We start from the raw sequence: 26659 nt of genomic DNA, 5'->3' as shown, positions 1-26659 counted from the left end.
TGAGCAGTCTTATTATTCTTGGTTATAAGTTCCTACAATGTTCTAAAGTACATAGGGTTTCATGTTTTTAAATTAACTAAAATATATTGAGGACATGAACATTTTTTCACGAAGTTTTTATTTTTAGCAGCAACCAGCACAGAACTTCTGCATCCTTGCAGCATTCTCTTGTCGCAGTTATGCATTGATCCAGCTTACTGCATTGACCCTGGAAGAGAGATCAGCGTTTATACTTCTGCCAAAGAGGTAATGAAAAACTAAGAATTAAAATATGCTGACCGCTGTTCTTTGCAGCATCAAAGGTCGTATGATCGGTGAATAAATTCTGCAGCGGGTATTCTTTGACAATTACCTACTTCGAGTTAGGTAAAGGAAGCGCTGACAAAAACAATGATTTTGCGAAAGGTTTCTTCTGAATGCTTCGTATAAGGCGTTTTATGGAGATGACGAAAAGATTTGCAGCACAGCATAATCGAAACTGCCTGCCACAAATGCTGCGTAAGCGCTTAGGCCGGCTGGTTAAATATAACTCTTTTCGGTCATCCATTTTACACAGGTTGTTTCGATTGTGCTGGTTAAGGCCATGTGCAGGACAATTTTCTCGCGCTCTTAAATGAATTCATCACGCGACAAAAATAATAAGCAAAAGTAACGCGTGTTCCCGATACGAGAAACTGTTGCATAAATCAGACCGCAATTGGGCTTTCTTGCCATTGTGTGTCACCCCTCTTTCCCTATAAGTATTTAAACATCTTTACTTCCTGTCTGTTAACTTTCTATTTGCGAAGGGATTCTTCGTATAGTATTTCACTCCGAGCGTTTCGTGCTTCGAACGATCCGCTGCCGATATCCGCCTGCACTTCCGATTCAGTGGTTTTACCGTGGACACCTAGTTCTAATCTTCCAACAGCTCTCTGATTTTTTTCTGAGCTTCTGTCCTTAGGCACAATACAGCATCCCCGACAGGAAGACCCAGTGCCATTATTTCATTCCAAATACCTCTCAGTGTTTCATACTTGTTGTACGCCATAATGCCCTATATTTCAGTATCCCGGCGTCTCTTAGCCCTTTTGGCCTAACAGACTGCTCTTACTTCTGGACACTTTCCGCTTGTTCAGAAGCAGTGGGCAATGTAAGTGCACATCCTTTTTGCCCGAGATGTGAAATTGTACAGAACCCTTCTCTGCAACCGTGCGCTCTGTGTATGTGCGGGTGTGTGCAATACATATGCTGCATGAGGAAGACATGCGCTCCACGTGCTACATGTTTTGCGAGAGAAGTGCCACCCAGTCTCCTCTAACCCTGAGCACTCCAAGCATTTCATTGTATTACGACATCATCACCCTGGATTCGCACCGTCACTTTCAATATGCTTCCACATTCCTGCTTTCTCGGGGTGCAGTAGCAGGCAAGGGCCACCTTATCGCCTGTCTACCTCTGCACATATCCTTTCATTAAATTTATCTCTCTGTCTCTCTCGCATAACCCGAGATATTTTTATTCAGGCACTCTGGCTAAAAGGCTATTCTTAGTTACGCCTAGCGAGCAAATGTGTTCCAATTCATTTTGGACAGCTTCAATGATGTCGGAATAAAAGAGTAGTGTACTTCCTCTAGTCACGTGGCTCGCTGTTCCAGAGACACCATTCAGTGTTTTATTTTGTTTCTTCGGCACGTGCCCCACGAATGCAAACGGGTCAGGTGACATGCCGCTAGATAAAACGGTCACCTTCTCGCCCGTCTGTGCGCCAGGCGTTAACCAAAGGTGGCGTCGCCGAATCTCATGTGGAATTCACCACTTTTCCAATGCTAACAGTGTCTGCGGCCAGTATGGCTACTGTACTATAACCCCTTTAGGAGGGGTGAGTTCTAGCACAGTAAGGAGGCGTAGCAATAACACGCTTGTTTTGTCATTTTTGAGCGAATATCAAAATAATTCAGCGAAGGGGCTTCTCCTCTCGCATACGGAGTGATTGTCGGACATGTGTATCTCAAGACGCTTTCATGACGTTTTTTAATGTATAGTTCGATAACAGAGAAGGCAGAACACAGTTGAGGTTGTCATGGAAAAAACCTCTCTGCGTATTAAGCTTTTTCTGAAATGATTATGAAACTGTATTGTGATGTAGGGAATATAACCCAGGTCCCATCATTGTCCTCCTCTTCCAGAGGTCTCGAAATGTAGGACTCATTAATGTTAGGAATCATAATGTTAGCACATTATCAAGCAAAAAAAAGCAAGCAGAAAGATGGGATTTTACATAGGTTTCAAATTACGTTTACGCATCTATTAGCTCTCATAGCAATGTAAGCACAGCACTTCAGCACACATGAAAGCGATGAAAGGTTCAGTTTCTTTCTCTCCTTCGGAAACTTTGTATCTTTTTTTGTGTTCATCATTCCCCAGAAGCGAACCGAAAGTCGCAAAAACTCTCCAGTCATGTTTCAGTACCTAGATTTTAACACCCTGAAACTGAAAACAATTCTTAGACAATTTCTTCTTTCATTCTCAGAATACCTTCCTCTCTCACGAGTAGGCTGATGTTCACCGAAAACTCCTCTACATCATCAGGAAATCGCTTTGGAATCTGAGGCTACAGACAAAAAGACTATCTACTGTGTAGCCGTACTCTGAATGCGTTGACTCACCTTGCATGCAATGCTTATGGCACTGGTCGTAGGTCAGGAAATTGTTCTGTCCGCCCCCGCACCCATAGTAAGGAAACCATTGGCATTGTCTTGCAAGAACGTTGTAGTAGTAACGATACGATCCAGTTGCTCTATCGCAGGTGTATCCTTGATTTGCAGGCTCTCTACAGTATCCAGGTTGCCCAACGCCTGAAAAAAAAACATGTTGGTAATCATGTTAATAAATTTTGGGCACTGGTTTCTAAGTCAGCGATAAGTCGGTATTCTAAAAATGCCAGATATCACAATAACAGAGTACAGATCCTCGAAAATAGACATTCTTGTAAAACGCACCTTCGGCTCCGGAAACCCACCTCGCCAGCCCGCTGCTGCCTTGCCCAGCCCAGCCCTTCGAGTGTGTTGGCGTTGACCTTTACGGCCCTCTGGATACTCTGAATAGCTGGACCGTTGTTGCTATCAATCATCTAACGCGCTACGCCGAAACGTTGCCTTTACCATCTTACAGATGCCACGGCATTTCTACTTCATCCTTCATTATAACATTCCTCAACACTCCTCTTCATGGTGCTCCCAAAGAGTTCCTGAGGGAAAATGGTCACACCTTCCTTTCTAAAGTTGTAGAAGCTGTCTTTCGGGAATGCAACATTGTCCACAGCACCACCTTCGCGTACCATCCGCAGACCCATAGAACAGACACATAGAATCCCTGCAACAGACGCGGCGTTGTAGCTTTTGTCACCTATGCTTACAACTCTTTTACTGAAGCCACCACCACATTCTCTACACACCTTCATTTCTACAGCCGTGAGCCTTCTTGCACAAAATAAACGCAATCGTGCGATACCGACATCATGCTTGCGAATTTTCGCCCGAGTGGAGTTGTAAGAGAGACCGGAAACTCCAATGGCTGGCGTTCAGTAAAGAAGACGGCAACCGCCGAACGTTGCTACGCTCGTGCAGGCTCTGGCTAACTCCAACTGATCGCAGGACGTTGTGGTAATTGTTCGCAACGCAGCGGATTGCATGACTTCCTTTACTACAAGTTTTCTGAATTGGTGTGACGAAAAAACTGTAAGGGGTATTGGAATTGAGGAGGAGCGCTAATACCATAAATAAAAATTCGCGCTCTGAAAGCCGGAACATTACCCTGCGAACATCAAGCATATCTGTCCCCGCACTTAGCTGAGGGCCACCTGTTTCTGCTCACCGGATAAAGTTAGCACCAGACAAACTGATTTTTAGCGTACATAGCGGCGACCGTCACCACATTAGTGGCGCGATATTGCCGGGTAGCCGCGTGCTCAACCCTAGTGCTATATTCGTAAACGATAAATACTGCATAATTCGTTAAGTTGCATTCCTAGTTTACACAGTGTTCAGAAGTCAGTGCCTTGACGTCTCATGGGAAAGTGCCTGATACAATAACCGTTACGCAAAAGACAACAGTAAGAGCTGGTAGAAATGCATACGCTTCATGTTGCAAATAACTGCGAGAAAGTATTCTCAGCAACGATGGACACTTGAACCGCAGTGGATTTGAAGGGATTAAGGTCAAAGGTGAAAACATTTTACTAAACAATTTGCCGCACTGAATTTGCCGCACTGAATCTGCGAACTCATTTCGGTCAGCTTTCATAAAATTGATTCACATTACAGATAGCACTCTTTTCGATATCCGGCCACTGATGCTTGAAGCTGAGTTCATGATTTAATTGTTTAAAACTGTATAGCCTCTAAGGCGTCACGGCAAAAACTCTGCTGCCTATCACTTTCTTCTAGAAAGCACTGCATGGTTTTCAGCATGAAGAATAAGGAATCGGGGCAAGTTTTGCATAGAAAGCAAACGGAGCGCCATGGTTTCGCATTGTGGTCCTATATGCAGAAGAAATCAACCAGAGCGCGTTAAAACACTCACTGTAATGCTTTAGGCCATAGAACAGGATTACATCAGGGGAGGAGAGGGCACTCGAGTGGCCCAGGAACGCACAGACAGCAATATAATTTTTTCTCGAAGTTCGCTTAGCGGAGAGTGCATTTCTGGGGTCCTGAACACTTCAACGTGTTCAAACAGCTCGCCCCTGCAATTATTCAAAAGCTTAGCCTTACTTTGCTTCAAACGTCACATATCTGCGAACCGCTTGAAAAGATGGACCGCAACTGCGCCAGAACGGCGGTCCTTTTAGTAGGGTGGTTTAATGTACATACATTAGCCCCTAATGCGCAACGGCAACTACTCTGGTGTTCATAACAGCCGTATAGCTTTCCTTTCGGGCTGTGCGGCTGTGCTTGGATGGCTGATGATGATATTACTCCCCTATTCTGAAATATACTCCACTCGGCGGATCCGCCTAAACATCGGACATTGTATATGCACACTTGACAGGCACCGCGTAATTTACAATTCACCTTTCCCTTTTAAGCACCATCTCTGAGCCCCACCTGCGAGTCAAAGTGATAGAGTAAACACTGTGCAGCCACGAAGTTAAGATTTCGCTACCTGTGTATCAAGGCGAGCCCTCTAAGTAGCCATCCACATTAAATATGACCGACTGTATTCAACATAGTCTCCACTCTCCTGCATGTGTTCAGCTGGAAATAGCGTTCAAGAAGACGTATATGATTGTTTATGAGTAACGGATGCATTAGGTGTTGGTTGTAAGGCAGCATAATAAAGAGAATTAGCTTACGGCCGCCGCAAGTCCTGACGCATTCCGCAGCGGTTGGAAAGTTATTCCCGGTGTAGCCGCAGGCTACATCAAAAAGGCAAGTTTTTGATTGAGGATCAAAGTAGAAGACTTCCACTTGAGAACCAGCCACACATCTAGTTACAGCTCGGGGCGCTGTGCAAACGTCTCCTGAAATGGACAATAAAACGATGTGTTTCCAGTGTCATCCACTTATAGAGAGAACTTATTTCTTGCAGGAAATCATTACGCAGTGCGCTGGTATATTGAACGGTATGCGAAAGGACTGATTTTAGGCATGTTTTCTTTTTATTCGACTTAGACCCCCAAGAAAGGTTGCTTAAAGTAAGAGTTGCATATTGGCAAAATTCAAAACCAAACTTGTATGCTATGAGTTGTGTGCCTTTATTAGCCTTCAGCGTGGTTCTTTGTGCCAACATCGTCGTGCTTTGATTGCAAAGAGCATACGGAGGATTGTCGGGCAGTTCGGAACAAATGAAAGCAGTTGCTCTATTGCAGTAGCACTTCTAGGTACATTTACCGAATTCGGGCTTTGTGGAAGGTGACTTCTTCGGCGGAAGCCACTGGACTCTTGGACTGAGGACACCTCCCAGAATGCTCTCGTCTCCTTTTTATAAATATACTTTTATTCTTCATCTCTCTCACCTGCAAAGCTCGCACCTCTACAAGCTGCCTGGTGTGTACACCTAGCACTGACAGTCCTTCAAGGTAAATATATTCAGTGTACAGGCCTTATGAGAAAGACCTTTAGTATTATGGCCTTCATTGTAAATGCTTTCTGAGTAAAGGCCTTTGGTAAAGGGCTTGAGGTCAAAGCTTTTATGGCTAAGGACTTTAGTGTAAAGCCCTTTGAGCCAAAGGGTGCTTTCGCTTTCACAGCTCGTAAGTTCTTTAGATGGCCTCTGTAACTAGGTCTACTGCCCGGCATTCCACGCTTAGCCACGCCAAACCGTCTACCTTTTTCCTCTGTAGACTGCTTTTACAACGGTTTTTGTGTTAGCTTCATTGCTCGGTTGGCGGTCATCGGTGCAGACTCATCCTGTAAAGCGCTCACGTTCAATGACGCGCCGAGTCAGAGTGCTCAACCTGTGCCTCACTCCTCGTGTTATGTGCGCGTCGTCAATTTTTGAGTGCCCTTGTCGCTTCCGCTGCGAGAGAACAGCTAATACGACGCGGCGCAGCAGTTGCGCCGCGATGAAGACACATGTATGCACCCAATGTGAAAGGAGGAAAGGGCTCAGAAACGTGGAAGCTAACCAAGAGAGTTCAGCTTAAGTTAAGGACAACGCAGCGAGCTTTGGAAAGAAAAATGATAGGTGTAACGTTAATAGATCGGAAGAGGACGGAGTGGGTGAGGGATCAAACGCGGGTTAATGACATCCTAGTCGAAATCAAAAGGAATAAGTGGGCTTGGCCATGGCATGTAATGCGAAGGCAGGATAACCACTGGTCCTTAAGGATAACGGAGTGGAATCCAAGAGAAGGCAAGCGTAGCAGGGAGTGGCCGAAAGTTAGGTGGGCGGATGAGATTAGAAAATTTGCGGGAATACGGTGGTCGCAACTGGCGAAGGACAGGGTTAATTGGAGAGATTTGGGAGAGGCCTTGGCCCTGCAGTGGGCGTGGTCAGGCTGATGATGATTATGATAATGAATCGATTACGGCATTTAAAAATTACACAACCAACCTGTTCACAAAACTCCAGATTATATGAGAAGAACCAGTGGTACCTTTAAAGGGCGCAGTTTTCAACAAGCATTGCCTCCTTCAGTGTCGTGAGATAACATGGCTGGCGAAGAGATAAACCACTGCCGATGATTTCTCCCGAATAGTACAAAATGCGCTGGCTGTACTACTGCTACTGGCGTCAGTGATCGTGCCGGGGAAGAATGGAACTTAAGGCAAAGCATGGTACAATGACAAATACAGTGGTTGAGCCTACTGCACTGAAATTTCGGCAGGTGCTCGATTACTTCATAAAAGTTTGGCTCTTTGGTTGGCAGTCATTACTTTGGTCAGAATGATTGCTTAAATATTTGACCCCATATTGATTATAGTTGCTCCTTTTAAGAGCATTTTTTCTATTCTCATTACCGCAAGGACTTGGTTGGCGCAAGGAGGCGTAAATCAAGTGAAAAAATTTGATTAAATTTTGTGGGTATTTTTTTTCGTGTGCCGGATAGTTGTTTTGGCAGATAAAATTATAAGGACTTCTTTTTGATTATGCAACCTCGAATACGAGCAGTCGGCTTCTCATAAGCACTTTCCCTGTTTTGCACGTATGTCAGTTTAATTACTGACCTAAAAATATTTCATTTATATCAGCCTCTCTACACCCCGAGAGACAAAACGGCTGCCAGAAGCTGTAGTTATTAGTTGTAAGTTGAAAGGTTGCGTCTAATTTACAATCACCGGATAGGCAGTCATAAGTCACGTGTGCTATGTTTTAGATATTAGCCACTGTAACATGTAGTTCTGGATGGATTAATCCGAAGATAGGTTGGATGAAACACGTATGATGTTTTAAAGACCCACAGGTCGTCACGACCAGGCTCATGCAAAGCCTATGGGCTTTTGCAAAAAAAAGTATGTTCGCTAATATACACCCCGTGCCGTGCTTTCGTCCCTATACAGAAATAGAGTAGTCAGCTATAACAGTGTTCTTGCTTACCACTCATGATTTTCTCATACTTCGGGTCTCTCCTACATGCTAATGTATTAGAGAAATGTCGCTCAAAACATTGCCCCGCTGACGTTCACACTGTGTAACAAACATGGTATAAATAACACATGGAAAATTTAAAAGCGGAATAAAGGAAAGCTTTTAGCTCCAAGGTCGCAACTAGCGATGTTTTGAAGCTCCATACAACTAATGCTGAAGTGTGTTAATCAGAGTGAATGTCAATGATATCAAGCCTCATAAAATGCGCATAAAAGAAAGACCTATTCGGTTCAAATCTGTATTTACTTACTGCTTCGGCAAGTTGCATCGCATAGTGTTTTGTCTTTAAACGGCGCGGCGGAATTGCACGTGGATACGCATGTTCTTGTGTTTTGTTTAAACTGCCAGCCAGGAGTAGCGCAGCGAGGTGTCGTTATGGTGAAGCTCTTTACAGCACATTTGGGATCTGCAAAAAAGAAAACTGACTTAAACACAACAAACAATGAGAGCCGACTGGTTTCTCGCCTGCCCTTTATCCAAGTAATATTTTCAAAGGAAATATGCGAAAGTGACCCTCTATCTGTGTTCCCCAGGAATGTCACACTCCTTTGCTTTTAAAAGCTATACCCATGTATCTTCGCAGCATTGTATCATGATTAAATACACAGTTGTTCCGTCCTTCTTTTTGTTCTGAATAAGCAACTATGAGCTGTCCACTTGCTTACAGGCTTATTAACGTATACCGGAGTTATGACAGCAGAGGAGGCGTTTTCACATATCCCACAAAACATAGAGCGAGACCAACGTACTTGCCCTCATGGCAAAGTACAGCTAGGTCACTAGAGAACGCCTAAGTCGGTTGTTTTTCACAAAGACAGCATATATTTAAAGCTGAACTCTTAAAGAGGCCTGGGAATAAAAGTCGGGGGAAATGTATGTGTCTAGGCGAAAAATTATTTCGTTAGTTACCTGAAAGAAACAGCCCAAAAGGTACGATTAGTTATGGAGGCACTACCTGTACAAAAAAAGTAGATTTGACGAACTAGAATACTTAAAAAATATAAGTTGTAATGGGAACGACCGGCATCCGTTCACGCGGTGCGACGAAGAGGTGAACGAAGTGCTGTGCTCGTTCCGGAGTGACCCTGGGTGTGTGCCTGCCGTGACGCGTCTTTGATCAACGGCCGCCGACCTGCGCTTCGAAGACGCACCTGTACACTTGGTGGAGGTGCTTCGATCCCCGTCCCGGTGCTCAACCTGGAACTTCGGAGCGGAACGCAACTTGCACCGCCAACAATGCCAAACACTTCGACGCAGTCATCGCCGGCCATCCCTCCCACCTTCCTCTGTTCCGGAGTCCAACGCCAGCGCGACCCTTCCCCATTTAGCGGTACGGACGACCAGGACGTCGACGAATGGCTGGCCTCCTACGAGCGCGTCAGCACTTACAACCGGTGGGACGACGCCGTGAAGTTGAGCAACGTCCTTTTCTATCTCACAGACGTTGCAAACTTATGGTTTCGTAACCATGAAGCCGACCTTCCCACCTGGTCTTCATTCAAGGCAAGCTTCGCGGACGTTTTCGGCCGCCCCGCCGTGCGGAAACTTCGCGCCGAGCAACGTCTCCGTGCTCGAGCCCAGCTACCGGCTGAAACATTCACCAGCTACATTGAAGACGTCGTCGATTTATGTAAGCGCGTGAACCCTTCGATGCTAGAGACTGACAAAGTTAACAACATTCTCAAAGGGATAGCCGATGACGCTTTCCAAATGCTCCTGGCGAAGAATCCCACCTCCGTCAGTGCCGTCATCGAGCTGTGCCAGAGCTATGACGAGTTGCGCAAGCAACGCGCTTCTACGCGGCAGTCTGGTGCGCCTACCGAGAGTCTTGCTGGCTTGTCTCTTGGTCCCTCGTCTTCGGACCAATCCCTATTCATGGAGCGCGTAAAAGATTTTATACGCGAGGAAGTCGCTCGCCAGCTTTCTCTTCTCCATCACGTTCGAGACCCTGTGTGCCCTACTGCCGACCTCGCGCCTTCCCTTGCGCTGAATATCCGCCGTGTTGTTCAGGAGCAGGTCGCTGCAGTCCTGCCATCCAGCCCCCCGCCTCCTCCTGTCGCAGCACCACTCACCTATGCTGAAGCCGTCACCCGGACACCGGGCTCGCTTGCCTCCCCCACGTATCGCAGCAGCCCTGCCTATTATGCTCCACCCCAGTCCATGCCACTTCCCCCAGCCTCGTTTCCTCGCACACGACGACACCCTACGAACCCTTGGCTCACCGCCGATAATCGGCCCATCTGCTACGCTTGTGGGCTTCCAGGGCACGTCGCACGTCTCTGCCGTCAGCGCTTGCCTCGCTCTGGGGAGGCTGTGCATCCGTACGGATACGATCCTGAGCCGCCCTTGACCAATGGCTCTTCTGGCTCGTCTATGCCTCGCTCCCAGTATTCTACTCGCCGCTCGCCTTCCCCTCGCCGCCGTTCAATTTCCCCAATGCTTCGGCGACCGGAACCCATCCGCGAGGAAAACTAACTGCCGCAGTTCCGGAGGCAAGAACTGCGTCTTTTGCGAACTCGCCAAGTCCTCCGTTTCCTCCCGCCAACGTGATTCATGCGATTGTCGAAGGTGTCCCTGTTCTTGCGCTCGTTGACACGGGCGCTGCCGTGTCTGTGATGAGTGACTCTCTTCGCCGCAAAATTCGCAAGGTGACGACGCCCCTGTCTGACTTTTTGCTCCGTACGGCCAGCTCACAGCGCATCCACCCCATCGCAGCCTGCACGGTACGAGTTTCTGTCAAAGACGTAGCATATACCATCGAGTTTGTTGTGCTGAGTGCGTGCTCTCACGATGTCATCCTAGGATGGGACTTCCTCTGAACCCACCGTGCAGTGATTGATTGTGCTGGTGCTGAACTCGCGCTACCTTTGGTGTGTAACGTTTCCGTGTGCGGCCTGCCAGTGCCCACCGCTAAACTTCTCGTAGCTGCCGACACCGCCATACCTCCCTTCTCTTCTGCCCTCGTCCCGCTCCTATCTGACTCGCCCTTCAGTAGCCCTGTTCTCTTCACACCCACCACAGCTGCCACCCGCCGACACCACCTTCTGATTCCTTTCGCCGTTCTCACGATTTACGATGGTCACTGTGCCATTTATGTCTCCAACCTTTGCCCGTCCTCTCTCCTTCGCGGTGAATGCCTCGGTCGTGTCGAAGAACTGAACCCTGCTCTTTCCCACGAGTTCTCCGATCACCGTGCCTGTACCGAGGTTGCTCTCCTGGACTTTCGTGCGACCACGCCCGATCCGCTCCCCGTCGACGTCTTTCAACGCGCCATCGCTGCCGACCTTCCGCTCACTCAACGTGACCAGCTACTGACACTTCTCCAGCGCTTCAGCACGTCTTTTGACCTTTCCCAAGCATCTTTGGGCCGTGCGTTTGCCGTCTCTCACGAAATCGACACAGGTACGCACGCCCCCTTGCGCCAGCGCCCATACCGCGTCTCGCCCACAGAGCGCCGCGTCATCCGTGAAAATGTCGACGATACGCTACAGCGCGGCATAATACAGCCCTCTCACAGCCCTTGGGCCTCTCCTGTTGTCCTGGTGAGGAAAAAAGATGGCTCCATTCGGTTCTGCGTGGACTACCGTCGTCTCAGCCAGATTATTCGCAAGGATGTTTATCCTCTACCCCGAATCGACGACGCACTAGATTCCTTGCAAGGAGCGGAGTATTTTTCGTCCTTAGACTTACGCTCTGGCTACTGGCAAGTACCCATGGCTGCCGCTGACCGACCTAAAACCACTTTCGTCACCCCAGACGGCCTGTATGAATTCAATGTCATGCCATTCGGCCTATGCAATGCTCCAGCCACATTCGAGAGAATGATGGATAATATTCTCAGCGGGCTCAAATGGGAAACGTGTCTGTTCTATCTGGATGACAATGTCGTTTTTTCCAAACATTTTTCTTCTCATTTACTACGCCTCGAGCGCGTTCTCACGTGCCTTACTGCTGCCGGGCTACAGCTAAACCTGAAGAAATGTTACTTCGGTGGCACGAAACTGACGATATTAGGCCATGTCATCTCCAAAGATGGCATCCTTCCTGACCCTGCCAAACTCCGCGCCGTCGCTGACTTTCCCAAACCGACCACCTTAAAAGAACTTCGCAGTTTTGTAGGCCTGTGTTCTTACTTCCGCCGCTTCATCCGGAATTTCGCCTGTATCATTGCACCTTTAACACAGCTTCTTGCCGGCAGCCCGAATCTTTCGTCTTGGTCCCCCGCTTGCGATGAAGCATTCACCACTTTACGTCGCCTCCTGGTCTCCCCCCCAATACTCCGCCATTTTGATCCCGACTGTCCGACCGAGATTTACACTGACGCGAGCGGTGTGGGGTTGGGCGCAGGTCTTGCCCAAAGGAAGTCTGGCCATCCCGAATATGTTGTGGCTTACGCCAGCCGCGCCCTCACCAAGGCGGAATCCAACTATTCTGTCACAGAAAAAGAATGTCTCGCCATCATTTGGGCGATTGCCAAGTTCCGCCCTTACGTCTACGGCCGGCCGTTCTATGTCGTCACCGACCATCATGCTCTCGGCTGGCTGTCCTCGCTTAAAGATCCCTCTGGCTGACTTGCCCGCTGGGCTTTACGTCTCCAGGAATTTGATATTCACGTTATTTATCGCTCTGGACGCAAGCACTCCGACGCCGACGCACTTTCCCGTTCACCACTCCCTTGCGATTCCGCCTCTGCCCTCGTCTGTGCCTACGATTTCTCGTCGTTCGGTGTCCCTGATATGCTTTCCGAACAACAGCAGGATCCTTGTATCAATTCCCTCCTCACCTTACTGTCTAATCCCTCGCCACTTTCTTCGTCCCGGACTCTTCGTCGCCAAGCCCACCATTTTGCCGTTCGTGATGGCCTCTTATACCGGCGTAACTACCTCTCCGACGGGCGGAAGTGGCTGTTGGTGATTCCTCGCCACCTCCGTGCTGCGATCTGCGCCTCTTTCCACGCCGATCCACAATGCGGCCATGCCGGTGTATTGAAAACTTATGCTCGTCTGCGTCTGCGCTATTATTGGCGCGGTATGTACCGCTTCGTACGTCAGTACATTCGGTCATGTACAGCCTGCCAACGTCGCAAGAACCCTCCCCGCCACGACCCCGCTCCGTTGCAGCCGTTACCCTGCCCTGCCCGCCCCTTTGACCGCGTCGGCATCGATCTTTACGGTCCGCTTCCAACGAGTTCGGCTAACAACCGCTGGGTCATCGTGCGCGTTGACCACCTCACCCGCTACGTAGAAACGTCGCCTCTCCAATCTGCTACCGCACATGATGTTGCTTCTTTCATCCTACACCGTCTTGTTCTTCGTCACGGAGCTCCGAAAGAACTGCTCAGTGACCGTGGCCGTGTTTTTCTCTCGGAAGTCGTCGCGGCGCTGCTAAAGGAATGCCAAATCGTTCATCGCTGTACCAGCGCCTATCACCCACAAACCAATGGCATGACTGAGCGGTTCAACCGCACACTCAGTGACATGCTCGCCATGTATTTGATACCGCCCACTCCAACTGGAACAAAGTACTTCCTTTCGTAACCTACGCCTATAATACGGCTACGCAGACAACGACGGGATTCTCCCCTTTCATTCTCTTATATGGTCGCGAGCCTACATCCACCATGGACACCATCCTCCCTTACCGTCCTGAGCCTTCCGAGACCACATCCCTTTCCGACGCTCACATGTATGCCGAAGAATGTCGACAACTTGCGCGCTCTTTCACCACACAACTGCAGCGGCACCAGAAGCACCTTCGGGACCCCTCGGACCCTCCCGTGTCATATCCCTCCGGTGCACTCGTTTGGCTCTGGGTGCCTTCCTCCACTCCCGGCCTCGCCACGAAACTGCTTTCCCGCTATCACGGCCCTTACCGCATTCTACAACAAACTTCTCCCGTGAATTACGCAGTTGAGCCCCTTAACCCATCACCGGATCATCGTCGCCGGGGGCGTGAAACTGTACACGTGGAGCGTCTTAAGCCCTACTATGACCCGCCAACTCTTTCGTCCCCGTAAGTCGCCAGGATGGCTCCTTTTCGCCAGGGAGGTAACTGTAATGGGAACGACCGGCATCCGTTCACGCGGTGCGGCGAAGAGGTGAACGAAGTGCTGTGCTGGTTCCGGAGTGACCCTGGGTGTGTGCCTGCCGTGACGCGTCTTTGATCAACGGCCTCCGACCTGCGCTTCGAAGACGCACCTGTACAAAGTGCAGGTACCACTATAACTGGCTGTTTTCGCAATCAAACTACGCGCCGTGCGTCATGGTAGTGTACTGTGTGCAGATCTCCGAAGCTAATCCACATCGCTACTTTTAATGAAAAAGGTAATAGAAAATTATTCTACTGTCGAAAGCATGAGCTCTTCTTAACTGTTACTCTTTCGCGTCATACGCAGCACAACCAACCTCTTGTACCCGATGTAGTGTCAAATTCGAGAGCGGGAAAAAAGCGCTGAGTGTAAGTGTGTGCGTGCGTGCTTACGTGTGCGTTTGTGTGTGCGCACGAACGGTCCGGACCGCACGAAGCCTAGATGCCGCACAGCTTTTAGAACCGACGAGGCAGTTGGCGTCCATCCTCACCCATTCACTCGATGATGTGTCAGAAATTTCCTTATTTGGCTTTTTATTTCCGCCTGTTTTGCCGCACATGAGGGAGAGACTGGGTGGAGATAGGCGTGGCGCCCAACCCGTGTGTACTGTATGTACCATGAGCCAAGTGAACAATAGCGCAGGCTGCAGATTGCACCTTTGCACTGTTTTTCCCCTATCCCCACTCATCATCATCAGCCGGATAGCGCCTACTGCAAGGAAAGTACCTCTTCCATTTCTCTCCAATTCTCTCCTCTGCACGCTGCGGCCACTATACACGACTACTCAGGCTATCTGCCAAAAATGCACTTGCCAGCTGTTCAGAACCTCACACATATCATGATCATCACCATCGTCATCAGCCTGACTATGCCCACTACAGCGCCAAAGCCTGTCCGATAAACCCAGTCCTTTGCCAGCTGCGGCCACCGTATCCTATAACTTAAAACACTCTCTCTCCTCGGAGCAGGATTTGTCCACCCTGGTGTACTACATGGCCACTACCTTCGGTGAACAAACCAATTCCATTGCAAGGATGGTGATTCTTCAAGGGCGGTTCACTTTATCCCGAGCATTCTCACACTTCTCCCTAGATGGAATTTTTAAGATTTGGTTTGGTTCAGTTTATGGGGTTTAACGCCCCAAAGCGACTAAGGCTATGAGAGACGCCGTAGTGGAGGGCTTCGGAAATTTCGACCACCTGGGGTTCTTTAACGTGCACTGACATCGCACAGTACACGCGCCTCTAGAATTTCTCCACCAAAGAAATTCGACCCGCCACGGCCGGTATCGAGCCCGCGTCTTTCGGGTCAGCAGCCGAGCACCATAACCACTGAGCCGCCGCGGCGGCGGAATTTTTCAATATATTTACAGATGATATTTACAGATTACTCTTTCATTTCATTTAATTAATCTTTACTAGGACGACCGGAAGCCGTAAAGCAGTTTTACTTTTTTTTACATCCGGGAATGAAAATAACGGCGGCAATTTGCAAATCTGTGTCCCATCTCGCCCCACTCTGGCTGTAGCCCACGTGTCTGTACCAAACACGCGTACGCCATCCTGTACTTAACGACAACATAGGCAAATATTTAAAAACATAATTTTGCACTTGATACCCTTCACAGAGCTGCACTGGGTCCACCCATGCAGACCTCATGCCAATGGCTGCAACAGACGAACCTCCTTCACACATTCTCCGAACTACCGAGAGGCAGAGAGGTTTGGCACGCTTCTCTCGTACCGAACAGGAAGCGTCATCATCAAGGTAACACAGACTATTCCCTAGCCAGCTCACATCGAATAGCCAGGACCCTCAGCTGCCATGAAATATCATATTTCCAAATATGTTCATATCACGCCACGTCTACTTCAAGGTCCACGTGAAGCAGAAGCGCGTGCTCAATATATGCGCGTGCTCAATATATGCTCAAGAAACGCAGCCGCGACCACGCACTCGGCTGCGCATTTTTCTTACCTTCAGAACATAACCAAGCTGGAAATCAAACCGATTGTATATGCCAAACAATAAGAATGTCTAGGAATTATTACACAGAACACGTTTATAATTACCTATAACTATACTAACACATTTAGCAATATGCAGCGGAGTCAGTTGCAATCTACCTCTATGATGGTAAGTTGTTTCCACGTCCACATCCTTCCCATCGTAGCACAAAACGTAAAAGGAGGAGAAAGGGTTCATTAAGTTTTAAGAGCTCCCCAGAGAAAATTGATGTACCGCTTTTGTGCCACCCTTTCACCAGCCACCATTTCTTTCGAAAACCTCAACTGCATCCGCTGCAGCCTTCAGTTTCTAATAGTCTAATCCCATCCCGGATTCACGCAGACATTCTGCAGTTGCCAACGCGAATGGTAGTTCAGCTACGAAAGTAAGAAATAACTATAGAAATACTACGAGTTTAAGTTAAAATAGAAGACTGATGCATACCAATAGCTTCTAATGATTGCCCAGCGGAAACGCCGTAGAGAAAAAGCGTGAGCAGTGTGCAGAGTACCATGGCGCTTGAGTTGCGTTGCCAATAGGTCTGGGTACTGTTTCCCTTTTATATATAAGCAAATCATACTCATGCAAGGTAAAGAGACTTCTGCCGCGACAAAAAGAAGACTGCTTAATAAAAAACAAAAGAATCGACACTGTATTAGAAGAAAAAATGCAGCCCGAGAAAGAATAACACCGATTACATTTATCCTGCTGCGTTCTTTGTTCTGTTCTGAGAAACAAACATTTGAAGTTAATGCACAAAGACCACATCTCATCGACGACAATGAGCACTCTTCTAAATTTTTCTTTTCTGTGGCTAAGGTGATATCAGAGCTTTTCGATGAATTTCTCGGGCTGACAAAAATTACATCAAAGCGGAAATCAAGTAACGTTTTTTCTTTACAGCCACTTGCTTCTTCGTCTCTCATATAGCAAGTAAGCTAAGCACATCACTGATGTTAGGATGTTAAGACGCAAGCGTCCCTTGCCCCACTGAACTACAACCCGTATGTGTGCGTATGTGTGTGTTAATATTCGATGGCACTTTTAAAAGATGGCTTCCTCAAGCAACCTGAAGGTGGCGGTGAAATTAGAATCAATCGCACCAGCTCTCTCGGGACAACTTGGATTCCACAATTCCCACCAGTGGAAACACCTGCAATCCTACGCCAGTGGCGCAACGCTTAACCGCTGCACCATGGCTCCAAGAGTAGTATGAGGACCCCAAGGGTTCTGTGAATGTTAAATAGAGAAATGCCAATTTTGGATTTATGCTCATTAATCCATTAGCTATCGCTCCGTGCTATTAAGGCAGAGCGCGGACCGTGGTACCGCGGGGACCGCCTTCATTAACCTACTGCGCAGATCAGAAGGGTTGCGGCACCGGCTACGTAGAGCCATTCAGAGGTAGAACTGCCAGCTGCGTGGCACCGGGTTACACATCACCGCAGCGCTCAGCAGCTGCGTTCACGCAGTGACAGGGCGGGCTTACTCCTTTTTACGCGTAAGCAATGTGAAATGTCTCCCCCGATTTTTTTCTAATTACCGACTACTCAAACTTCGTTTCATGCGGTAACACACTATTTTCTGCGCACTCAGAAAACACTGGACAGCTGCAGCTAGATGAAGAAACTGTGTAAAAACAGCACTGAAGCCTTAACAGTATCACTGAAAGACTGTGCTCCTGGCCTGGCCTGCTTCCTCAGCAACACATCCGAGGCAACAATTCATATTCCCAACCTTGCGTCCTAAAGTGCACAGCCGGTGTCTTAACACGGTATTTCTGAAGCTGTCAGAAATGCTTTACCATCGCTGACAACTCAAATTATACGCAAATCGCATATGCTATTGGAGTTATGCACAGGACACCTCGCCACTTGAGTAGCTGCTTCTCGTTACCAGTGATTTCATTTAGTACTTTATTCTACACTAAAGGAAAAGATTTACGTGAAAGAGTCAGTATTTTGTGTCTTTTAGATAGAAAGCGTCCTTTAGTATATTTCGTCGGTCGCTAACAATTTTCGTGTGTCCGCACTAATCCGATAGGTACCGACGCCGAATAAAATTGTCCATTTTCTGTTGCGTGGCCTGTTGGCACCTGGCCTCTCGCGAGCGCTGCATCCTACGGCACTGGCTGCTCATGGTCGAATTCTAGTCCTGACCCAAGCAAAATCCTCTCTTGCCATGCTCCAAATTCCCATAACAGCAGCGTACTATACGCTACTACCGCCCGGCAGTTGTAGCTGATCTGGGTCCCTGCGCACTTTGCGAACCCCGGCAGCGAAGCTGCCAACGATAATGCTCGAGGTCTTATCCACCGGGAGGTGGCGGAAACGGAGTCGGGTTCATCCGGCGAGCGCATGCACTCCTTCAGCGGGCTGATCCAGGCATTTCGCGTCGGACGCCAGCTATACCCCACCTCCACACCAATCACTTGACAATTACCACCAAATGTAATGGCGCCATATCAGACCCACACTGTTCCCTCCCCTTATTTTCTCTCCGGCATCTCCCAGGAAGCTTACACCCCCTCCTGTACCCAGTGCACCCACCCACACGCTATTCTTACCTACGTTCTCCTAGAATGTCCTGCGGACTCTCTACCACGGGGCTCGGAGCTCCTGACCACTTGGAGGAGTAAGAGATCCTTCTGCGCTCGACAGACCCGGCCAGGCAGAAGATCGTCATTTACCTGTTCGCCCACTTCATGGAACTCCATTAACTCGTGAACGTATAGTATAGTGTGTTATAGACAAGGTCAATTGAAATAGGTCGCGAAGCCGGAGCTCGAATGCGGTCCAGAACCAAGTGCTAGCGACATCAAATTAGTGGAACTAAAGCTCCAAAATGAAATGAGTAGCCGGACACGACTAGAAGAGGAAAGTAATTAGGACATATTTTGTGTTTCAAAAGCGTTCAAAAACAATTGCAGTTATTCCTTTTTGAAATGTTTTAGTTGTGTGCATTTTGTAAGAAAGTATAGCGCTTGCTTTGTAAAAATTTTTATGACAGCGTTCGCTCAGAGCAGCGGCAATGACAGCGGGACGATGCCAAGGTTGACTGTGCTCTGATGTCATACCCTTGTCATATCTTTTGACCATTCTGCTTGCTTTTGTTTGAAACCCGATTCTGCTAGCCCTACTTTTTCCTCGTTGCTTGTTGCTCGAGTTCTTGGTGTGCATCGCTCGTGTACAGTTTCCGCTTTTCACTTTTGCCAGCGCTACTGTGTAGTTTCGTTCGGTTCGGTGCGGTTCTGTCGCTTTTGCCCCAAAAGGGCATCGTCTGTGGCCATGGGGCCCCCGTACGCAAAAAAGAGGTGTGCGGTTGCACGATGTGCGAGCGATAAGCTCTCTGGCGGCGTCACATTTCATCGCGACACCTGAGGCGAGGACGAAGGAAAAAGGCACAACGAGAACTGACTACCTAAAAATAGCGTTGGTGGTCGGCACTCGTCGTGTCTTCTTTCTTCGTTCTCGTGTCGAATGTCGCGCTAAAGCGTCGCGGCGTTCAGCAGTTTATTTTGCCGCCAAGCAGCACGTGACGCTGACGTCACGAATATGACGTCACTAAAACACGTGACTTCGACATCGCGTTTTTGTTTTAATTATGTCGTCACTTTTTAGTTGTCCACGCATTTCGAAGATGGCGCTGGCTGCGCACCATACGCCGCCATGTTTTGAATGTATGGGCTTCTATGCAGCCTACGCCAAAATAGTACATCTACATTGGTATAGGGACCTACATGTTCGAAGTCTCTTCTCAATAAAGTTATTTCTCTTTCTCGCATCTCCTGAGTGCGTGCATCTGGCCTAGCGCGAGCTCTCCGATATACGGCGCTACCCGCTCATCGTCGTCTTCTGGTTAGCATGAATCCCTGCTTTCGCACTCATCGAATGTAGTCAACACTTTGTGTCGTTATTCTTGAAGAACTTGTCACCCGCTCTTGATTGCTCACCGATGAAGAACGTGTAGGTGTGCATAATAGCTCAAGGTATCTTTCTGAAACTTTTAGCAACTTGCACGTTCAGCTATCGGCAGCCTACCTTCAACGGTGCTAAGTCCCTCAAAAGTTAAAGAAGACCAAAAATTTACCGAGGCACTTTAGACTCCTTATGTGAGAGAAGGCGTAAACGCGCCTGCTCATTTTATGAATGCAGTCTTTGCGCGGCGTGATGTAACCCGATGCGAAACAGGTGGCAATTCTACCTCTGCATGTCTCTACGTAGCCGCTGCGGCACCGCTGCAGCACCCCTTCTGTTCTGCGCGCTAACTTTGTGAATGCAGGTCGCCACCCGACAGCGGCTCGCTCCACATTAAGGGTATGACGTGATAGGTAGTGTGTTAATGCCGATATATGCATAATTGGTCTGTCTTTACTTAACATTTATAGATTTCTAGGAGTCCTCATACCATTCCTGGCGCACTGGTGCCGCGATTGAGCGGTGCGCCAGTGCACTCGGATGGCAAGTACTGTCACCGGTAAGACTTGTGCGATGCAGGTTGCTCTTCCCGAGCAACTTCCCCTGACCAATGATGAATTAATTTAACTGCCACCTGCGAGGTTGCACGAGGACGCGATCGTTCATGCGTACCATCAAGTGTCAACACACACACACGTGGACACAAGGCGGGATTTAGCTCAATGGGCAAGTAAGGCTTACGCCTTAGTATGAAAGTCTCCCATCCCGTGCCGCTAAGTTCAATGGGCTCCTCGTCTAGAATGGAGGACCAGTTCCTTTGTCGGCTGGCAACGTGTTATCGAGCACGGCTAAACTTTTATTGGTTATGAAAAGGGCATTTCGTTTTCCCGGTAGCTACAGGGTTGCGTATAGCTCATTTCATTTCCTCCCTATGATCACCGTTATGAAAGTGCGTCCTACGATTTTTACTATTAAGCAGCTCATAGCTGTAATTTTATGCTCGTTATTTCCCGCTTCAGCGCTCTTTAAATTCGCGATTTTAATCTGCATCGATTTTAATGTGCATCTCAGACGACGGCTGCTGGGGTCCCTCGCAGATCATTTAGGCAGGTTTATAAAAGTTTATTATCGGGGTAGTGTAGTTCACTAATGAAATGAATGTGCCTGCCTTTGCCAACGCCTTCTTAGATTTTTTTGACAATAATTTAAATGCCCTACAGCTTGTTTTCTTTGTATCAACTACACCTAGCAATTCTATTCAACAGCATGGCGTTTTATACATGTCACATAACCCTTTAATAGAGGTATTCTTTCTATTATTGAGAATAATCGAATAATATCCCTGTGAATATTTGCAACTTCTTTTTTCACAAACTTAACAATGGCTGAAAAATTTTATCTCTTCATGCACAGCGCACACTTACATGCTCACCAAATTTATGCTCTATACCTTGACCACAGAACAAACTACAGAACAATAGCTGTCCAGTTCCATATCAAGAAACAACTAGCTAGCGGCAGTAACAGGTGTTGAAGATGAGGCAAGCCTTCGTTTTGTGCCGGCGCCCCGAACATGGGTTTAGTGATGTGCGAGAGGGAGAATTGAGAGAAGATAATACAGCAAGGCTCGAACTTTCTGAGACTGATGCAATTTTAACAGTGCTACCGCTTTGAATAGCCGCGTTTCTATCATAACCGTTGCAGATTCAGTACGACTCGCAATTGTGAACGCGTGCTTCCAGCAGTGTTTTTTTTATCTGGCGCCGGACACAGCCTCCAAACACGGAGAACCTTTAGCATCGTGTCCAGTTGCCCATACAAAATAAAAGGCGCTGCCCTTCTGTGCAAACCTGATTTCGCCTCCTGTATATCTGAAAGCATGTATGCAACAAATTGAAAATTGTGGCGTTCAACGCCCCGAAGTGACGCATCGGCTATAAGAGGGGCCGCAGGGGTAGGCTCCAGAATAATTTAGACCACATGGTCTTTTTCAGCACACGCTCAAGCCTCATAGCACTGCTGAGTTTTATATCCGCTCCGTCGCACTTAGGCCGCTGCGGTCGGGATCGAGCTCGCCACCTTGAAATCAGCAGTCGAAAAATGACAATGTCGCCACGGCGGGCAAGCATATGCGCGTGAAGAATGGCAGAAGATGCTGCTGGCAACGACAGTAGTGCTCTTTTATATTCGACTAAAGATGCTGCAGTGTTCGGAATCGAAAATGTCTTGAAAACTTCTTAAGCAGCACAAATTGCAGTCCTTGAAAACCGGTCTTCCCTTCTGCTAACTTGAGCTGAAAAATCCTCTGAACTCAGCCCATTAGTGTGTGCACGTCGCTGAGCACGTCGGGCGAACAGCAGGTTAAGCATATTATTTTATAAATGATTGTGTTGAGCATGCGGGCAAGAGAGGCACGATATCAGTCACTTCGTATTTCGGGGCCCACTGTGTGAAAATATGAACCTGCTCTTTTTGAGGGCATATACTGTTTATTACGTTTTTTTTACTGTTCTGTGTATTGCTACAACCTCATGCGCGTTTTAACCCTTTATGAGACATAAAGTTGTGACCAATGCACACCGGCTGTTCAGGGCGGGATTCTTTTTCTTATCAACTTTTTATAAAATATGCAAATTTTGAGTTCTCTAGAGTTAGCGGTTTTCGAGATAAAAGTGGGACACAGGAGTCCCACCGCACCATGAGTGCGTTTGAGAAAGTGGGACATATGTGTCCCGCTGACCTCTGAAGCACAGTCGCTCAAGAAAAAAAGTAATTTTATTTTGTACAGAAGGGTGCGCATACCAACAACAAAGTACGGAAAATACAAAAGCCTACTTTCTATGATAAAAAATCTAAAAATATCGATCTATGTCAAGCACTCAGTCACTTTCAGAGAAAGAACATAGCACAAAAGGGCATAGCACAAAAGGGCATTATTTGCAGATTTCGTCAGTAAAAAGAAAGGTTGAAATCTACCCTTCATGGCGAATACCGGCTGAAAAGCGCGCCAAAATCTACTGAAAACCGCACGCAACGCACGCAAGGGGATCGGATCGCTTGAGGCACAGGTATGTGCTGCCTCCGCTCGGCGCTCTTGTAAAGAGCCATCAAGACAGCTTCTTTGAACGTCCACGAGATGGCAGTAAAAGCAAAAACGAAATTGATTCGAGCGGTTTTAACCCCAAAAGTCAGTGTAACCACGAAAAAAGTGGGACATATGAGTCGCTAACGATGGATTTGCATCATCCTGATTCTCCGCCCTTTCGGCATGTATTTCATTACCACGTAAGTCGTCCAGGAGTCTAAATACCAGCTCAACTACTTCCTGTATGGACAGAGACTTCCGTGCATGAAAGAGAATGAAACTGCCATCAACCGATGAGCGGCAAAAGAGCTTTAGACTGGATATGCTTCCCGAAATATATGGATGAGGAATGCTGAATTTGACTATGCAAAACTTTTTTTGCAAACAGTACACACAGGACAAACGAAAATGATGTATAAAGCACATTTAAGAACTAGTCAGTAAAAAGAAAACTTTTGAAACTTGTCGTTCATAATCAACCGGCTGGACAGAGTGCCAAAATCTGCTGAAAATAGCATGCACCGCGCGCAAGTAGAACAGTTCGCTTGAGACGCACACCTGTGTGGTAAGTGCGCCACTGAATACCACATTGCTATTAAAACAGCTTCCTTGGACATCCAGGAAGTTGCAGTGAAATTTTAAGCGAAATTAATTTATCGGTTTTCAGCTCAAAAAGCAAAACATTACCAAAAAAAATGTGGGACATATGAGTCCCGCTGTCCCACAAAGGGTTAAAACACCGCTCACTTTCACAAAATCTCTGTGTTACTTGTAAGCAACACCGCACCGATCACCGTCGCAGAGCTTTTACAGCGGAAAGTAATCAGAAAGAGCCGACGATATGAGCTGCGGGTGAAGACGAAAAAAACCTTAAAGGAGCTCTGAAAGGGGCTTTCAATAAAGGTTCGTTATTTCTGGGACGTTAAAGGACGCTGCTTCACGAATGTCGTTGATCAAGAATTGTTTTAACCCGTTTTGTAGAGGCTAAGCTATCTGCAGTCGAACGTTGAATTTCTCATCTTCGCTCTTTCCTGTGGTTTCTTCGCTTTTTACGTGCTGAAATGTCTGTACTTTTCCGCCGGCACCACGGCCGACACAAGCCGGAATTCTCTGGGGAATGGAGGTTTCTAAGCAGCGGCTATGATAGCTGCGTAACGCCTGAAGCATCTAACCAAACGCCGCCACTGGTTAGAATTACGAGAAGTATGCGATGAAGGACGGTGCCAGCACACACAAAAGTCGCCGGAAAAGTGTCGCCAACTTTCTGGTTCGACACTGGGATCACTGCTGCCTGTAGAATGAGTTGACATAAGTGAAGCAGCGCGAAAGAAGAAGCCCGAAGGCAAAGCGAAGAAGGGACAGAAAAGATGTGATAAGTTCTTCGCTTCGCCTTCGGGCTTCTTTCGCGCTGCTTCACTTATGCCAGTATGGGGTAGCCCAGCAGAGAGCTCTGCTTCTTTAGAATGAGTTATTTAGTTAAAGTGTTCATGAAGAGAAAATCCAGTGATTGAGAGCTTATATACAATACCCAAAGGTTTTTAAAGGCCCTTTATTACCTCCTATTCGGTGAGCCGGTTCAAAACTTTTTTTTTCTGATAAGTGCGCTATAAAGTGAAGCGCACATCGAGAAAAGGCAGACACTTCGGCACCGGCGTGTGCTCTGTGTGTATTTTAATATGGCCGTAAGACAATGTTACCACCAGCCAACCTCTCCGCCTTTTCCTCTCATTAAAATTTCTTACTATCTCTCATGTTCAATTAAGGTGTCCGGTTAGCTCCTAGGTCACATGACTTTGTGACGTCATCTCAATCTTCCCTACACATTGTGAGAAAGCTTACCACGTGGAAGTTGGCAGAAAAATTCATTATAAGTCGAGAGAGGTTGCTCGGGAAGAGCAATATAGGTGTCACAAACCCCACGGGTGGCAGCACCTACCTTCGTAGGGAAGTGACGCATCGCTCAATCGCTGCTCCACGGCGCCAGGTGTGGAATCAGGACTCCCAGTGATCTATGAATGTGAAATTCAAAACGATCAATTCCGCTTATACGGGCAGTAGCCCATCAAAGCCTTCGCGTCATGCCCTTCAAGCAGAGCATAAGTGTCGTATCCAGTATTCATTCCATGCACAGTTTAACATTTGGTGGCCGCTATAACAAAAGAGATGAAGGCACTAATCCATAGTAGTCACTACATGACAACACGGATTTCTTTATTATATGGATGACGAGAGTTAGCATATAATTTCTGCGAAGCTGTTGAAAGGCTTGCGTTGATGTGTTTTAAATTCACTGTGCGTCCAGGGGAACGCTGCGTAAATGGCGTGAACAATTCATGTATTGCTATTAAGCATGAAATGCTTTTAGCCCCCGTTGTCGGCAGTGTGGTGACGTCACGCCGAGACCGAGATCCACTCATCCGGGCATTGAAATCCACTCATCCGGGCATTGAAATCCACTCATCCGGGCACTGAATTCCAGTCATCCGGGCATTGAAATCCACTCATCCGGGCATTGAAATCCACTCATCCGGGCACTGAATTCCAGTCATCCGGGCACTGAATTCCAGTCATCCGGGCTCTGAAACGAGAACATCCGGGCACCGTACGAGACTTAACGAGAATTAACGAGACTCTGTAAGCCCTGCTACGCGACCGGCATGCAAGCGCCGGTTGGTCTCCAAAGGAGTCACAAAAAATAACTACTGCCAGTGCCTTCTCAATGTTTATCAAGATATCAGTCGCTGTGCGTTTGATAATGCACGGAATTATAATTTCCGATTTCTAATAACGCGTGCAAAAAGCACATAAATGCCACGATACACTTGGTTGTCGTACGTGATCTCTTAGGGGCTTCGCGCATCGAAGCAAAGCCGCGCAGGCGGACAGGGGCCCGGGGGAGAAGCGCTGCGTTGAAAGGGCAAGGCATCGCGCCGAACGGGTGGTGGCGTTCCTCCCTTCCTTTACGGTGCGGTTCGGGTGTCCACCGAGATGGCAGAGAATTACTCCACCATTTCCTTTCCTCAAAAAACCTTGCGTTCAAATGGCAAGGCATCGCGCTGAACGGGTGGTGGCGTTCCTACCTTCCTGTACGGTGCGGTTCGGGTGTCCACCGAGATGACATTGGGCCCGTAAACATTTCATGCTTACTCTACTCTCGGTTACGGGAGAGGCAGAGAATTTTTTTTTTATTGGTGCGTCGGCATTAGAGAGGGCACGTTGCGGAGTAACGGTGAAGTCGTAAAATGCTGCCCACGGGATTGTGAGAAAACTGCAACTCCTTGCAGGTCGCCGCTAAGTTAATGATTGGCCACAGGTTGCTCCTTAAGAGCAACGTGTGTTACCCAAGCCCCACCGATAGCAGCACCTGCCGTCGCAGGCCAGTGGCGCATTGCTTAACCGCATCACCGTCGTACCAGGGATGGTATGAGGGCTCCCAGAGATCAATGAATGTAAAGTAGAGAATGACCGATGTCGCGTCGTTAAAAGCAG

The 26659-nt window shown here is 47.8% G+C and overlaps 1 protein-coding gene across 1 annotated transcript; it reads right to left on the bottom strand.

Moving 5' to 3' along the window:
* Positions 1-194: 194 nt before the first annotated feature.
* Positions 195-16682, bottom strand: LOC149327409 (tissue factor pathway inhibitor 2-like). Its single transcript, XM_089564866.1, has 5 exons — positions 16613-16682; positions 8324-8479; positions 5336-5503; positions 2649-2837; positions 195-208 (listed from the first exon to the last, which is right to left on the bottom strand). The coding sequence occupies exons 1-5, from the start codon at positions 16680-16682 to the stop codon at positions 195-197; spliced, it is 597 nt and encodes a 198-aa protein (XP_089420992.1).
* Positions 16683-26659: the final 9977 nt, after the last annotated feature.

The sequence above is a fragment of the Amblyomma mixtum genome, chromosome 10, assembly GCF_055824585.1.
Source record: "Amblyomma mixtum isolate Tamu chromosome 10, ASM5582458v1, whole genome shotgun sequence".
NCBI lineage: Eukaryota > Metazoa > Arthropoda > Arachnida > Ixodida > Ixodidae > Amblyomma > Amblyomma mixtum.
This window is presented reverse-complemented; position numbering and strand designations above follow the sequence as displayed.

Bases quoted from the DNA above. Each gene is read 5' to 3' on its own strand.
- LOC149327409 (XM_089564866.1), bottom strand. From the start codon at position 16,682: ATGGTACTCTGCACACTGCTCACGCTTTTTCTCTACGGCGTTTCCGCT. The intron at 5,504-8,323 runs GTAAGTAAATAC...TGTCCATTTCAG, and splicing joins CGATGCAACTTGCCGAAGCA to GAGACGTTTGCACAGCGCCC. The intron at 2,838-5,335 runs GTAAGCTAATTC...TTTTTTTTTCAG, and splicing joins CGTCAGGACTTGCGGCGGCC to GCGTTGGGCAACCTGGATAC.